Source organism: Armigeres subalbatus, chromosome 2 (assembly GCF_024139115.2).
Source record: "Armigeres subalbatus isolate Guangzhou_Male chromosome 2, GZ_Asu_2, whole genome shotgun sequence".
Classification (NCBI taxonomy): domain Eukaryota; kingdom Metazoa; phylum Arthropoda; class Insecta; order Diptera; family Culicidae; genus Armigeres; species Armigeres subalbatus.
This window is the reverse complement of record NC_085140.1, coordinates 23624904-23637985: the sequence shown is the minus strand read 5'-3', so window position 1 is coordinate 23637985 and position 13082 is coordinate 23624904. Positions and strand designations below refer to the sequence as shown.

General features: G+C 39.6%; 1 protein-coding gene across 5 annotated transcripts in view; it reads left to right on the top strand.

Annotated features, from left to right (window-relative positions):
- Positions 1 to 539: 539 nt before the first annotated feature.
- Positions 540 to 13082, top strand: part of LOC134218229 (dnaJ homolog subfamily C member 5 homolog) — a 30274-nt gene continuing 17731 nt past the window's right edge. For 3 of the 5 annotated variants that reach the window (XM_062697155.1, XM_062697153.1, XM_062697154.1), the window contains exon 1: positions 541 to 1153. In XM_062697155.1, the coding sequence (XP_062553139.1) occupies positions 1134 to 1153 (20 nt within the window). In that variant the 5' untranslated portion in view covers positions 541 to 1133. Of the gene's footprint in view, positions 1154 to 13082 lie in introns of all 5 variants that reach the window. The other 2 variants (XM_062697151.1, XM_062697150.1) reach the window with 2 other exon arrangements.

The following is a 13082-nucleotide window of genomic DNA, read 5'->3' as shown; positions in this document are numbered from 1 at the left end:
GATAATCATAATCTTAATGATGAAGACATTTGAAGACAATTTTAAACGACTGTGAAGACATTTGAAAATATCATCTGGCATCCCTGCCCGGCTATCGCTTTAACCTGTTGCCAGGTTAGATTTCGGTCGACTTCTTTTATTTCTTTATTGAGGCAAAATTGATCGAGTCATCACAATGGTTGCGAAGGAGTCAAAAAATATATGGAAATATACTCATTTTTACCCAAACTTTGCTGAGTAACACCATCTAGGAGTGTTTGTTTTCCTTTTATCGCCACTCACACTTTTGGACGTGAGAATCTCAATGATTGATCGGGAAATTTAATAACTATTTAAAACGATTCAATGAATGGTTCGATCAGTTTTGCAAAAAAATTTATTATTTAATATGTTATTTTTATATGTTATATTTAATAACAGTTTCGTAATTTCTGGAGGCGCTTCTCCTAAAAGCTCCTGTCACTTTTGACGTTTTGCTTTTATCTCGCTCTTCGCGCTCTTTCCGCTCTCGGCTACAGAGGGTGACCAGTTCAGCCATTCTTGATTCTTTGCCTGCCTACCGTCTGGATGTTCGTGACTCGTTTGTCGTTTTGTAGCGCGAGGTAGCAAAACTTGTAAAATTTTCACCCAGCCATCCAGCAGCTGCTGCTGTTTCCTCAATCGCTCGCTCAATCCATCAAAGCAAAAGGAAGCGCGCAGCGTAGAGTTTGTGAAACAAAATATTCATTGATAGTGAGAGTAAGAGCTCGAAATCGTCGTCGTCGTCGAATGTAGTCAGTGTTGGTATCGGTGAGTGAAGAAAAAACGCGAAGAAAATTCGAAATCGCATGCAGATTGGGTGTGAAGAAAATCGTCGTAGCTTTTTTCTAGTGTTAAATTCCGGATTCCGTAGGTAAAGAGTCCTCCAGATCGTAAATTGTGAAGGACCGTACGAGTTTCAGTGAAATACTTGAGGAAGCAAAGCACAAGTTGCTGAACATATTTTTTACACACCCCGAAAGAGGAACGGGAGGAAAAGATCCCGAAAAGTTTTCATCCGGAGCGGATTGTCCGCTCTCGTTGGAGGTGTTTGTAAGAGGATATCGTCGAAATACTATAAAACACTTCGGGACTAACCACCAGTGGAATCAAAAATGGACAAAAGGAAACTATCGTAAGTATCTGGGGAAAGTAATTATTCTAGAAGTGGTCCCAAGATAGGTCAAGGTGCGTGCGACTGAAGCCCCATCGTTTTCATGCTGTAGAAGAAGAAGAATGGGAAAAATCGATTTCCCATGACTGAAAAAGAAAAGGGAAAAAACGAAAAATTACTCTACCAATGGTGCCCTACGCGGCACTGCTGGTGCGAGTATGATTCATTCAATATGGATTTGTTGTGTTTACACAGTTGGAAGTTTTCTAAATATGGGTTCCAGCATCTGGAAGAATTTAAAGCTTAGGTAGTCAGTAGATTTGCCAATTCCAGATGGTTCATGAGCTTTCGGAAAAACTTGTTTTTGCCTCCTAATGATAAAATACGGTCGAATATGCGACTCGGAATGTTGTAGTCTCCATATACCTACTTTTTCCATTAGTAGATACTTCCTACCTATACAATCGTCAGCAAATTACCGGTCAATTATTGCGATTTAGAAATGCAGATTTCAACAACTTTAGTAAACCGCAATTAATGAAATCTGGTTTAGTTCGCAGACATGTGACAGTCACAGTAATGTCCTAAGTCCAATACTTGTGATTAATAAAAAAATCAGGCTTGGTATTTTCTATCTGCCAGAGTAAATTGTTTTATTGAGATTTTTTTCTAGCATGATTCAAATAAAATTATATAAATTTCTGAAGTCGAATCAAGTATGAGACACCAAAAACGGTCTTACAGTTGAGGTCGAAACACGTATCTGTACGTATCTGGCAGGTGAAGACAATTTCTATGAATTTATTCCTTTTCATTATTTTCAGTTTGTCAAGTGAGATATTCAAGAGTACATTCCTAGGCATAGGCAGAGATGTATTATCCTAACTAACTCCTAATGTCTTGGGGGGATTGTATTTTCTTTAGAGGAACCTTTGGTACTCCTATAAGAAATTTCGGATAAAATCTATACGGATGCATATTTATCAACCAAAACCAATTACTCACGAATTTTTGAGATTTTTTTTAAAGAATTACTGTTAAGGTCGAAATGCATCTGTTAAGTTACAATCAAGTGTAAATGGCCAGTACTTATGTACATAGTAGTCTTATTAAGGGAAGACATTCCACTGAAAAGCTCTAAATAATTTGCTATTCAACCCAATTTACTTTATTCTGATCTGAAGTGTATTATCCCCTGCCCATCAAATGATCAGATCGCAATCAAGCGTCTATCGTAAGCGTATGCCCGAGCGTTTGAATTTGTTTTGAATAAAAAATATGATGTCTGCCTAATTAGCGATATTAGTCAAATTGAATGCATTGCTTGGTGCTAGTGAGAATGGGTGACGAAAAATAATGATAGCTGATATATTTCTTGAGCCTTCGTCCATTTATTTTGCTTTGACACTGTTTAAATAGTTTATTGGTACGTGATGAAATGATGACTATTTAATTGTCATTCTATTCAATGAAATGTATTTTGCACATTAATTTCTGGTATTATTTTTTAGTATTTTACGTATGATGCAAGCCAAGCTCACACCAACTTCTGTTATCGAGGTCGTCGCTCCTGCTCTGGATTACGAGGCTCAGTAATTCCCCATTAATCTGGAACTTAAAATGGTATTTTAAAACAAATCATCTGTCGTGCATCTCAAGATTTAAGAGTTGTGATAAATGGGCCGAAAATCATTATTAAAAAGCTAGTTAGAGCGAAACAAATACTATTTCCTTCTTCTGTATCCACCCCTCTCTTTTATATGTTTTTTTTTTGTTATTTGAACTCTTTTGTCAAAAAATAATGAAATATTGAACTTTTCTAGAAAATTCTTTAAGAAAACTGATGAGTTTTACGATTTTATCAATTAACACTGGATTCTGTTTTTACACGATTTACAGTTCTCGGGAACTTTTTCAAATTGACGTATGTAACATTTTGATCAAGCTGAGAAAATGGTCTTGAGTTTTCAGATTTCATTTTTATCCCATTTAGAAACTAATCATTTTTATTGCAATTGAATACACCTCAACGATACATTATGAAAAGGTTCATCGTCACTGACTCTGAAACCTGCACTGCGTGTGAACATTCCAGTTATTTTGATAAAAATATATGTTACAACGTTCTGCAACAGATAAATCACATACGTCGTTTTGATACGTCAGCATGACCGAGGCCATGCTACTTTCGTCGAAATGTTACGCTGCTCCGTACGCTACATTGTTGATACGTCGAAATGTTGCGTCAAGTTGAAACGTTTCACGCACATGCGACAAAAAAATTGCAACACTTACAACACGACGTAACAACATTTGCTGCAGAAAAACAACGTAAAATGTTTTTCTTAACAAAAACCGGAATATTCAAGCAACATGCTTAATTTTGAAATCAGTGATGAAAAAGTACAAGCAGACGCACGTTTTAAAACTATTTAGTTGTTTGAAAAAACTTTTTAAAGTACATTTTCTGCTAAGCGGTGTATGTGCAATATTTTCAACAATGATGTTACACCGTTTTGCAAAAAATTGATTTACATTTTTAATAACACATTTTCATGTAGCTTTGAAGATATACACATTTTTAGATGAATTTTATACCATATGCTGTTGAAAACGGGTTTGTTTACAATTTGCGACATACGCCGTTTTGAAAAAGTACCCGAGAGTTTTCTCAATTTTGCAATGGAGTGCATATTAATTACCATGTGATTTTTCTTGAATTATTTAGGATTTTTTGAAACATGTTGCAAAGACTTTGGAACCAAATTGAGGTCACACGATCAAAATTAGGAGCAAACAGAATCCTGTGTATTAATTTAATTTATTTTTCATTTCCATTTTTCATTTCGTTACTGTTTTGTTAGTGTAGGATGACAGATTGCTTCCTCTCGTTTGCTCGCTCGGAAGGTCTGATCATCTCAGACAACGATCTTGATCTAGCAAAGAAAAGTATGGATAAACTTCTGTCCATACTTACTATTTAACTTACTTTTTACTTATGGGTCCTGTACATACCGAGTGGGGCAAAGAACGAACTAAAATATCATATTGCCAAGATATATTTCACTTTTTTTATTTCTTTAGGAAGACTACACCGCCATGAATCTCTGGGTCCGTCTCTGCTGTCCTGCTGGGTTCCAGTCTAATACTTGTTCACAGATTTCGCCCTAACGTGAGATGTGGCCGGTCCAGCCTCACTTTCGTTCCCGACTTTCAATTGCTATAAACTATCAGCCTCCACTGACGGAGCTCAGCTGGGACACGTGACCCACCGAATTGAATATCACTATTTGCATAATTTTCTAAATAATTCCTGGCGGATTTTTTAAAGTGAGTCCCTGAAAGTACTCCTGGAGGAATTTCCGAAGGAATTTGAAAGAAATTTCTGAAGAAGAATCAAAGGTATTTGTGAAGGATTTTCGAAAGAATTTCCGAAGGATTTCGAATGGATTTTGCCAAGCTTAACGTTTGTTGTCCATCAAGTTGTAGTGCAAGTTTGGATTCATCACTTACTTCGGTTTGACATTTATAGCATCGGTACTTTTGCTGCGAAAAGAGCGACATTAACAATCTTAGGGTCTGTTCACATATTACGTAACGCAAAAATCCGAGTTTTTGACCCCCTCCCTCCCCCTCGTAACAAAAAGTAACATTTTTGATACCCCCTCCCTCCCCCATGTAACGCGTAACTGTGAAAATTTTAAAGGCAATTTTTTTTCCTTCTCTGAAGCATTTGGGTTTTGGTATTTTTTGAACACTGTTAGAATAGGGACGGCATATGATCAAAAATCAAGGATATCAAGAATGCAGCTAGTAGAAACGAAAATAGAAATTGCCATCATAACCATTTACATAGTTTTGCGGAACCGTGGTGCCGAGAAAAACAATATTCGCTTGGTATTTTTACGCATATCAGCATGCTTGATTTCGATAATGACTAGTATACGATAACGATAAACAGCAATTACTTCAAACAGTGATTAAAAAAAGACATTCATATTTGTTTTGCGTTATGCGTAACATTTAGTAGTACCCACCCCTCCCCCACCTTTTAGTGTAACAAAGTATAACGCAAGTTGAACCTCCCCCTCCCCCAGAAGCGTTACGTAATTTGTGAACAGACCCATACCTACTTTTGCATCAACTGTATTTCTGAAGAAATTCTCTGGTACATAGCCGAGCTTTCGCAATCTATTTTGAAACCAACTCTTTCACACGCATTGTTTTGTGCAATGCCAACCGAGTAGGATGAGTATTCTGTTATGTCTGGCATCCACACACAGCTTCATCAGCAATTGAAGTAACATTGTGGGTTCGTACCACTTGCTAAATCGTGAAACCAATTGAATTGATTTAAATTATCTTTATTTACGAGATTTTCGGCCCTAGGCCGGTTCATCTCGCGAGAAACGAAAGTTCAAGCACTATCGCCAAGTCGTTCGTTATGGATCCTGTACACCTCTGGTGGTGCAAAGGGTCGACTTGAAAGATCTCCATCCTGAGTGTTGCCCGGCTATCGCTTTAACCTGTTGCCAGGTTAGATTTCGGTCGACTTCTTTTATTTCTTTATTGAGGCTTCGCCGCCATGAGCCTCTGGGTCTGCCTCTGCTGCGATGTCCCGCTGGGTTCCAGTCTAATGCTTGTTCACAGATTTCGTTTCCGCCCCTACGTAGAGTGTGGCCGACCCAGCCCCACTTCCGATTCCGAATTTCTGTTGTTATCGGCCTCTGGTGACAACGACGATGGAGCTCGTTGTTTGAGATCCAGTTGTGAGGCCACCAGGCCCGAATTATATACCGCAGGCATCTGTTAATGAACACCTGCAGCCGTTGAGTGTTCTCCACTGATACATACCATGTTTCGCTAGCGTATAACAGCACAGATTTTACGTTAGAGTTGAAAATTCGTATTTTGGTGCGTTCACTTATCTGCCTGTTTTCCAGATATTTTTTAAACTCGCAAAGGCAGCCCTTGCTTTCTTGATCCGTGCGCCTATGTCAATCTTGGTACCGCCGTCTGACCCCATTTGGCTACCAAGATATTGGAAGCTTCCAACATTCTCCACTGGTTGCCCGGCTACTGTGAAACTGGAAGGGGTCACCGTGTTTACATCCAACGATTTGGTTTTGTTGACGTTGATGACTAAACCTGCCGAGGAGGAGCGCTCGGCAAGGTCGTTGAGCTTACTCTGCATATCAGAGCGCCGTTGCGCGAGGAGTGCAACGTCATCAGCCAATTCGAAGTCGTTTAGGTGCTCCATGGTTATAGGCTGCCATAACAGCCCGCGATTTGGTTCACGGTCAATCGCATCTACCAGAATCTCATCGATTACGATGAGGAACAGTAACGGTGATAGAATACATCCTTGTCTCACACCAGCTACGACCCGGATAGGGTCGGACAAGACCCCATTGTGCAGCACTCTACACGAGAAGGCCTCGTACTGTGCTTCGATGAGGCCGATGATTTTCTCAGGAACCCCCTTGCGTCTCAGGGCGCCCCACATATTCTCGTGATTGAGATGGTCGAACGCTTTTTCGTAGTCAATGAATACCAAGTAAAGGGACTCTTGGAACTCGTTGACCTGCTCCAGAATTATGCAAAGCGTGACAATATGGTCCACACAGGATCTTCCGGCACGGAATCCGGCTTTCTGCCCCCGGAGAGTCACATCGATCTTCTCCTGAATCCGGGCTAGGATAATTTTGCACAGAACTTTTAGAACGGAACACAGCAACATAGTGCTTGCCAGTTATCGCATACAGTCAGGTCATCCTTTTTGAGTACCTTCACTAAGATACCTTGCATCCAGTCGACCGGGAAGTTGCGGTGTTCCAAATATTACGAAATAAACGAGCGGATGTCATGAGGTCAGCTTTGAGCATCTCGGCTGATATGCGACCAGGCTTTATTCGATTTCATGCTTTGGATGGCTGTTTGAATCTCTAGCAGTGATGGAGCTTCGGTATTGACGCGTGTTATACGTCGGATCCTAGGCAGATCATGCCGAGGTGGTGATGGTCTGGCTGGCACTTGAAAAAGTTGTTCGAAGTGCTCAAACCAGCGTTTCAGCTGGTCAGTTGGGTCGGTCAATAACTGATCATTCGCGTCTTTCACAGGCATCGTTGCATTCATCTTCGCCCCGCTTAAGCGTCGTGAGATATCGTAGAGGAGGCGAATGTCCCCGGTTGCGGCGGCTCTCTCTCCTTCGTCGGCCAGAGAGTCTGCCCACGCTCGCTTGTCCCGTCGACATGAGCGTTTTACTTCCTTCTCAAGAGCCGCGTATCGTTGACGGGCTAAGACTTTGGCTCCTCTGGTTTTCGATCGCTCTATCGCGGCTTTGGCTTCTCTTCGCTCCTCTATCTTCCTCCAGGTCGCCAAGGTTAATGTATAATGTAATGTATAATTAAAAAAAAAAGTATAATGTTAAATACATACTAACGATTTGAGAAAACAAAAAAAAATTAATGGAGGCACTCCAGTTGACCATTGCTTTGCCTTTCATGAAGTGGTACTTCATCATAACCAGAGCCGTAATTCCCCAAAGATTACAAAAACATAAACAAATCATCCGAAGAAAACGATTTCGTGTCAATAAAATCCAATTCTGAAATGCATCGGTCGACATTGGCAGAATGTTTATTTTTTGTACTTGAAACGGTTGTCATTTCGCGGTAAACCATTTCGCGGTCTGTATCATTTGGCGGTAATCTGTTTATACAGGTTTGGCGGTATTCCGTTTCGCGGAATATATAATTTCGCGGTTTACAATTTCGCGGTATTCAAGCATAGCTTTTTTTTGTACTTTTAAGAGTTTGCCATTCTTTTCTACCAACTCTTAATTTCCTCTTCTTTATATGGCCGTTTCTTTAATTGCGTTTTCCTATCTAGTTTTTTTTTCTCTTTTGTTTACGCATCATTTTATGTTATTTCCAATTAGATGTGTGAACTTTGCCATCAAGATACACTATAAGGCAAAATGTATCTTCCTTAAATGTTAAAGCCTTAAAGCTGGTATTAGACGAAATATCATGTGCTGCCTATTAAATGTTCGCATTTGCCCGGTATAAGGTAAAATCTGTTGTTTCACCTTCTTTCAATTTTTGCATTTGCCCGGTATAAAGCAAAATGTTATGTTTCGCTTTCTTTAAATGTTTGCATTTGCCCGGTATAAGGCAAAGTGTGTTGTTTCGCCTTCTTTACATAGTCGCATTTGCAAATATGTTTTGCCTCAAAATATTTTTTTGTTGGGATTTAAATTAATACAAGTCTACTTTACACAATGATTGGGTGAATTTTATAGCCAAAGAACACATTATTGAACTACTTGTAACATTAGTAAAATTAAACCTGCGAATTAGCATTGACCGCGAAAAAGTTCACCGCGAAATAGTACTAACCGCGGAATGGTATACCGCCAAATAATATAAACCGCGAAATGTTATACCGCGATATGATCTGAACGCGAAGAGGTAGACCGCGAACTGGTACACCGCGAAATGTCGTACAATCCTTGAAACTACTTCTAATTAAATTATTTTAACTGTACTTAGTATTGATCTGAGACGAGACCTGCAAAGACGCTGCTTCTTTTCTCTTGTTTTGACACTTGTTCTTCTGAGCACAATAAAAGTGTATCCAATTCACGAATTATTTAATTCATTTTCATAAGGGTTTTTATACCGGGAACAAAACACACGTTTATAACTGATTATTAATAAGCTAAACGGATGATTTGGAATACTCGTTAAAGTGAAAAAGTCTTCGTAAAACAAAAATCATGCGGAAAATTTTATTCAAGATACCAATACTTTCACACAAAAAGCTGCTGGTTGCACCTGACAGTTCGTGACAGCAGTTGACTGGCAGCAGCTGAAGTTACATTTTTTCCTCTTTGCAAGTCCCGTCCCAGGTTCTAGAGATTTGAAAATCAAAACCCACTTGTGTTGTCCCATCTTGCTATTTATTCGCATAACAGTCACATTTTACGAAGACTTTTTCACTTTAACGAGTATTCCAAATCATCCGTTTAGCTTGTTAATAATCAGTTATAAACGTGTGTTTTGTTCCCGGTATGAAAATTCTTATGAAAATGAATTTACTAATTCGTAAATTGGATACACTTGTATTGTGCTCAGAAGAGTCCACCCGGGGCTTAGGTGAACAGACAAGGAAACAGTTGAAACTCAATGGTCAACTGTGATGAAAAGAAGAACAAGTGTCAAAACAAGAGAAAAGAAGCAGCGTCTTTACCGGTCTCGTCTCAGTCTAGAACAAATCCTATTATTTTATTAGTTTTTCTTAAAGATGAGTTCATTTTAAGCTTATTTCTGAAAGAAAATCAAAATTGTCAAAAATCGATATGGGACTCTTATGCGAATCGCGGCAGTGTATTTTCCTATATATTTCGGCTGAAACCCCCATATTCACTTCAAATCAATTGCGCCAGCTTATGCAATAACCAATCAGGCTGAAATTTTCAGAGATAGTTTTTCTTACCCAAAAGCAAAATCCTGGGGGGTGCCCCGTAGAATCGGACGACTTTTTGTATCCTGGGCCAGTCTAAATTGTCCATTATGTATTTTGGTTGACTAATTTTTAGTTTGCCCTTCTTGATACCGCGTTTTAAATCCAAATAGTACTTCAATTCGCCTATTTCCGTCATTTCAAAATGCTTGGTCAACATTGTTTTAATCTTCATTATGGAATCCAATGGGTTTGAAACAATTATGATATCATCAACGTACAATAGTATGTATATCACTTTGTTTCTTCCAATACAAACAGCTATCTAAATTTGATCTTTGAAAACTGAGTTTTAGTATATACGAATTAAACTGCTCATCCAACTTCTTGATGCCTGCTTTAATCCATATATGTAGTGACTTCTTTAAACGGCAAACTTGTTGTGGGTTTGTGCTCTGCAAACCTTCAGGTTGGCGCATGTAGATATCTTTCTTCAGGAGTCCATTAAGGAATGCACTCCTCACATCCATTTGGTGCACATGATACTGCTTCTGATTCAATAGCGTACGTCTCATCGTAGTCGAATCCTTTCTTTTGTGAAAATCCTTTTGCTACCAGGCGTGCCTTATATCGGTCCACAATTTCAACTTAAAAATCTATTTGCAGTCGATCACATTTCTTCCAGCTGGCTTTGATACCAGTTCCCAAGTGTTGTTATTCTTGGCTTCTTTCCAGTAAGTCCTGTCACTTCTTTGCCTAAGTCCATCAATCGTTGGTGGTATGTTATCTATATATGCCTCGGCATTCAGTGCATACCCCATCATAGAATCATCAATGGTATCTTTCATACCTGCGAAATTTTGATCGGCAGTATTTGATCCAAAACTTGTTATAAAATTAAGAAACTTACCGGGTATCCTGCGCTCCCGTCCGCTATGCCTCGTGGACACACCGGGAGCGCACCGGTTGATTCATCAATCTCGTTAATGACTTGAACTTCTTCATTTCCTACGGGATCATCAAATTCACAGATTGATTGATCTAGTGGAGTGACATTTTCGATTTTATCTACAGTTGAATTTTCCATTTCATCTTTCTCGTTTCCATCTGGTATCGATATTGATTTGATTTCCTGACTTGTAGCTTTTAAGTTTCGTTGCTCAACGAAAACCACATCTCGTGAAGTGAATATTATTTTCTTCTTAGGGTCCCAAATGCGATATCCATTTGTCGTGTATCCTACCATCAAATTTTTCATAGTCTTTGCATCCAGTTTGTCACTCTTTTCCTTAGATACCCATGTGTACGCAGTTGATCGAAAATTTCGCATTTTATCGACACTTGGTTTTCTCCCATACCAGAGCTCGAATGGTGTTTTTCTATCTTGTACAGAAGCTGACGGACTTCGATTCAAAACGTAGGCAGCAGTTTGTACAGCTTCACCCCACATTGATTTTGATAATTCAGCATCTTGCAGCATTGATCGCGCTTTCTTCGACAGTGGGCGATTCATACGTTCTGATACTCCATTCTGCTGTGGACTGTATGGTATCGTAAATTCAATTTGTTCCCTCTTAACGTTGACAAAAATCCCGGAATGATTTGCTACTGTATTCACCTCCATTGGCGCATCTGAGCCTAGCTATTTTCATACGCATGATAACGTTCAAATAATTATTGCATTTCATCTTTCGATTCCATCAAATACACAGCGGTAAAGTGACTGAAGTCATCTATGAATGTTACATAATATCGCTTTCCGCCCCAGGTAGCCGGAGTAAATGGTCCGCACACGTCCGAATGAATCAGCTCCAACAATCGGCTTGAACGTCGTTCAGTAGTGATTTCAAAACACTTTCGGCTCTGTCTCCCAGCTAAACATACTTCACAGATACAATCTTTCGGCCAGTCTTGAATGTTCGAAGTTGTTTGAATCATTGCATGTTTCCACAGGTTCTTCAAATTAGCTATACCAAGGTGACCATATCTTCTATGTCATAACTCGAAACAATCGCTTCTGGACGCCATAATGCACTTGCATTTTCTTTACTTCTAATCCATGCAAAAATGTCCAACGCATACAGCTGACCAACCCTATGGCCAGCACAGACTATAACGCCAGCTTTCTCTATGGTTACCTTACCACCGACAATTTTCACTGCCATCCCATTATCTTGTAACCGTTGCGTTGCACCGAAAACAAGTTGCATTGTAGATCTGGTACATACAATACTTCGTTAACGACAGCACGTTGCTTCTTGCCGTTGGCCAGCATATCCACTCGTACAGTGCCAGCAGTTTCTGCAACCAACACCTGGCCTGACTTTGCTACAGCAATATTAACTTTTCGCTTCAAAGGATGCAATTCTTCAAATAATGATTTGTCTTTCAGCATATGATCCGTAGCGCCAGAATTCAGGAACCATTCGATTTGCCGATCATGTGAAGTCAGCAACGCACCACTATCGACATTCGTTGTAGTGATAAATGCCACCTCGTTTTCACTTGTTATGTTTCCACCAGCTTTATGTCGTCGACCAGGTTTTCCAGTTCCAGTTTCTTTCACGTTCTTTCATATCAATTCGGTGATTTTCAGGACAATCAGCACGCTTGTGTCCAATACGAACACATCCGTAACACTTGAAGCCAATCCTTCTGCCTGTGAATGCCGATTCACAGCCGATGCTTTCTTAACAATTCATTGAACCCTTATTAGAACGCTTTACTTGTTGATTTAACAATCTCTTCTGGACAGAAACTGAAGAAGAAATTGCTTGACATTTTTACCTTCCCTGAGACGCAGTTCTTGAAATTGCTTTAGAAAAAAAAAACAGCTTTCCTGCAATTCCAACTCTTTCAAATGCATTCTTCAAGGCATCCCTTGGCAGTTCGCTTATCCTTTACGTATTCGAGTTGATCTTCCGCAATATGGTGAACCAACAGGTTCTTGCATCTTCGGTCTCTTGCCATTCGTTCATCTAAAAGCTTCTTCTTCCGCTGCTTAACCTCTGCTGTATCTTCCGGAAGATCCTTCGCATATTGTTCATCGGCAATATCATTTTCCAGACACTCGAGTCAGTCATTGTCTTCCATCAAGACTTCATTACGGAATTTCCAGTTCACGAAATTTTGACCGTTGAACAGCCATAGCTTGTCGTCGTTCATTATGAATTAATCGCAAAGAGATGAAATATTTTCTTCCAATTCTAGTTTTGTCCTGGGCCCATAACCTAATAAGCATTTACAATAAACGTCTTTATTGAACGGAAGTGTGGTTTCCATACCACTAACCAAGCCGTCCACAACCAGGGCGTTAGGCAAGAAGATTCACGCTTCGATTGTGTGCTGTTCAATAGATGGTCTTCCTTTCTCCCTTTCACCCTCTATCGTTTCATACTTGTTCGCGCCCTAGGGAACGGTTTTCAATCTGATGATTTTCAATTATCTTTCGATTATCTACTCCCTCATACTTTGAGTAGAAATG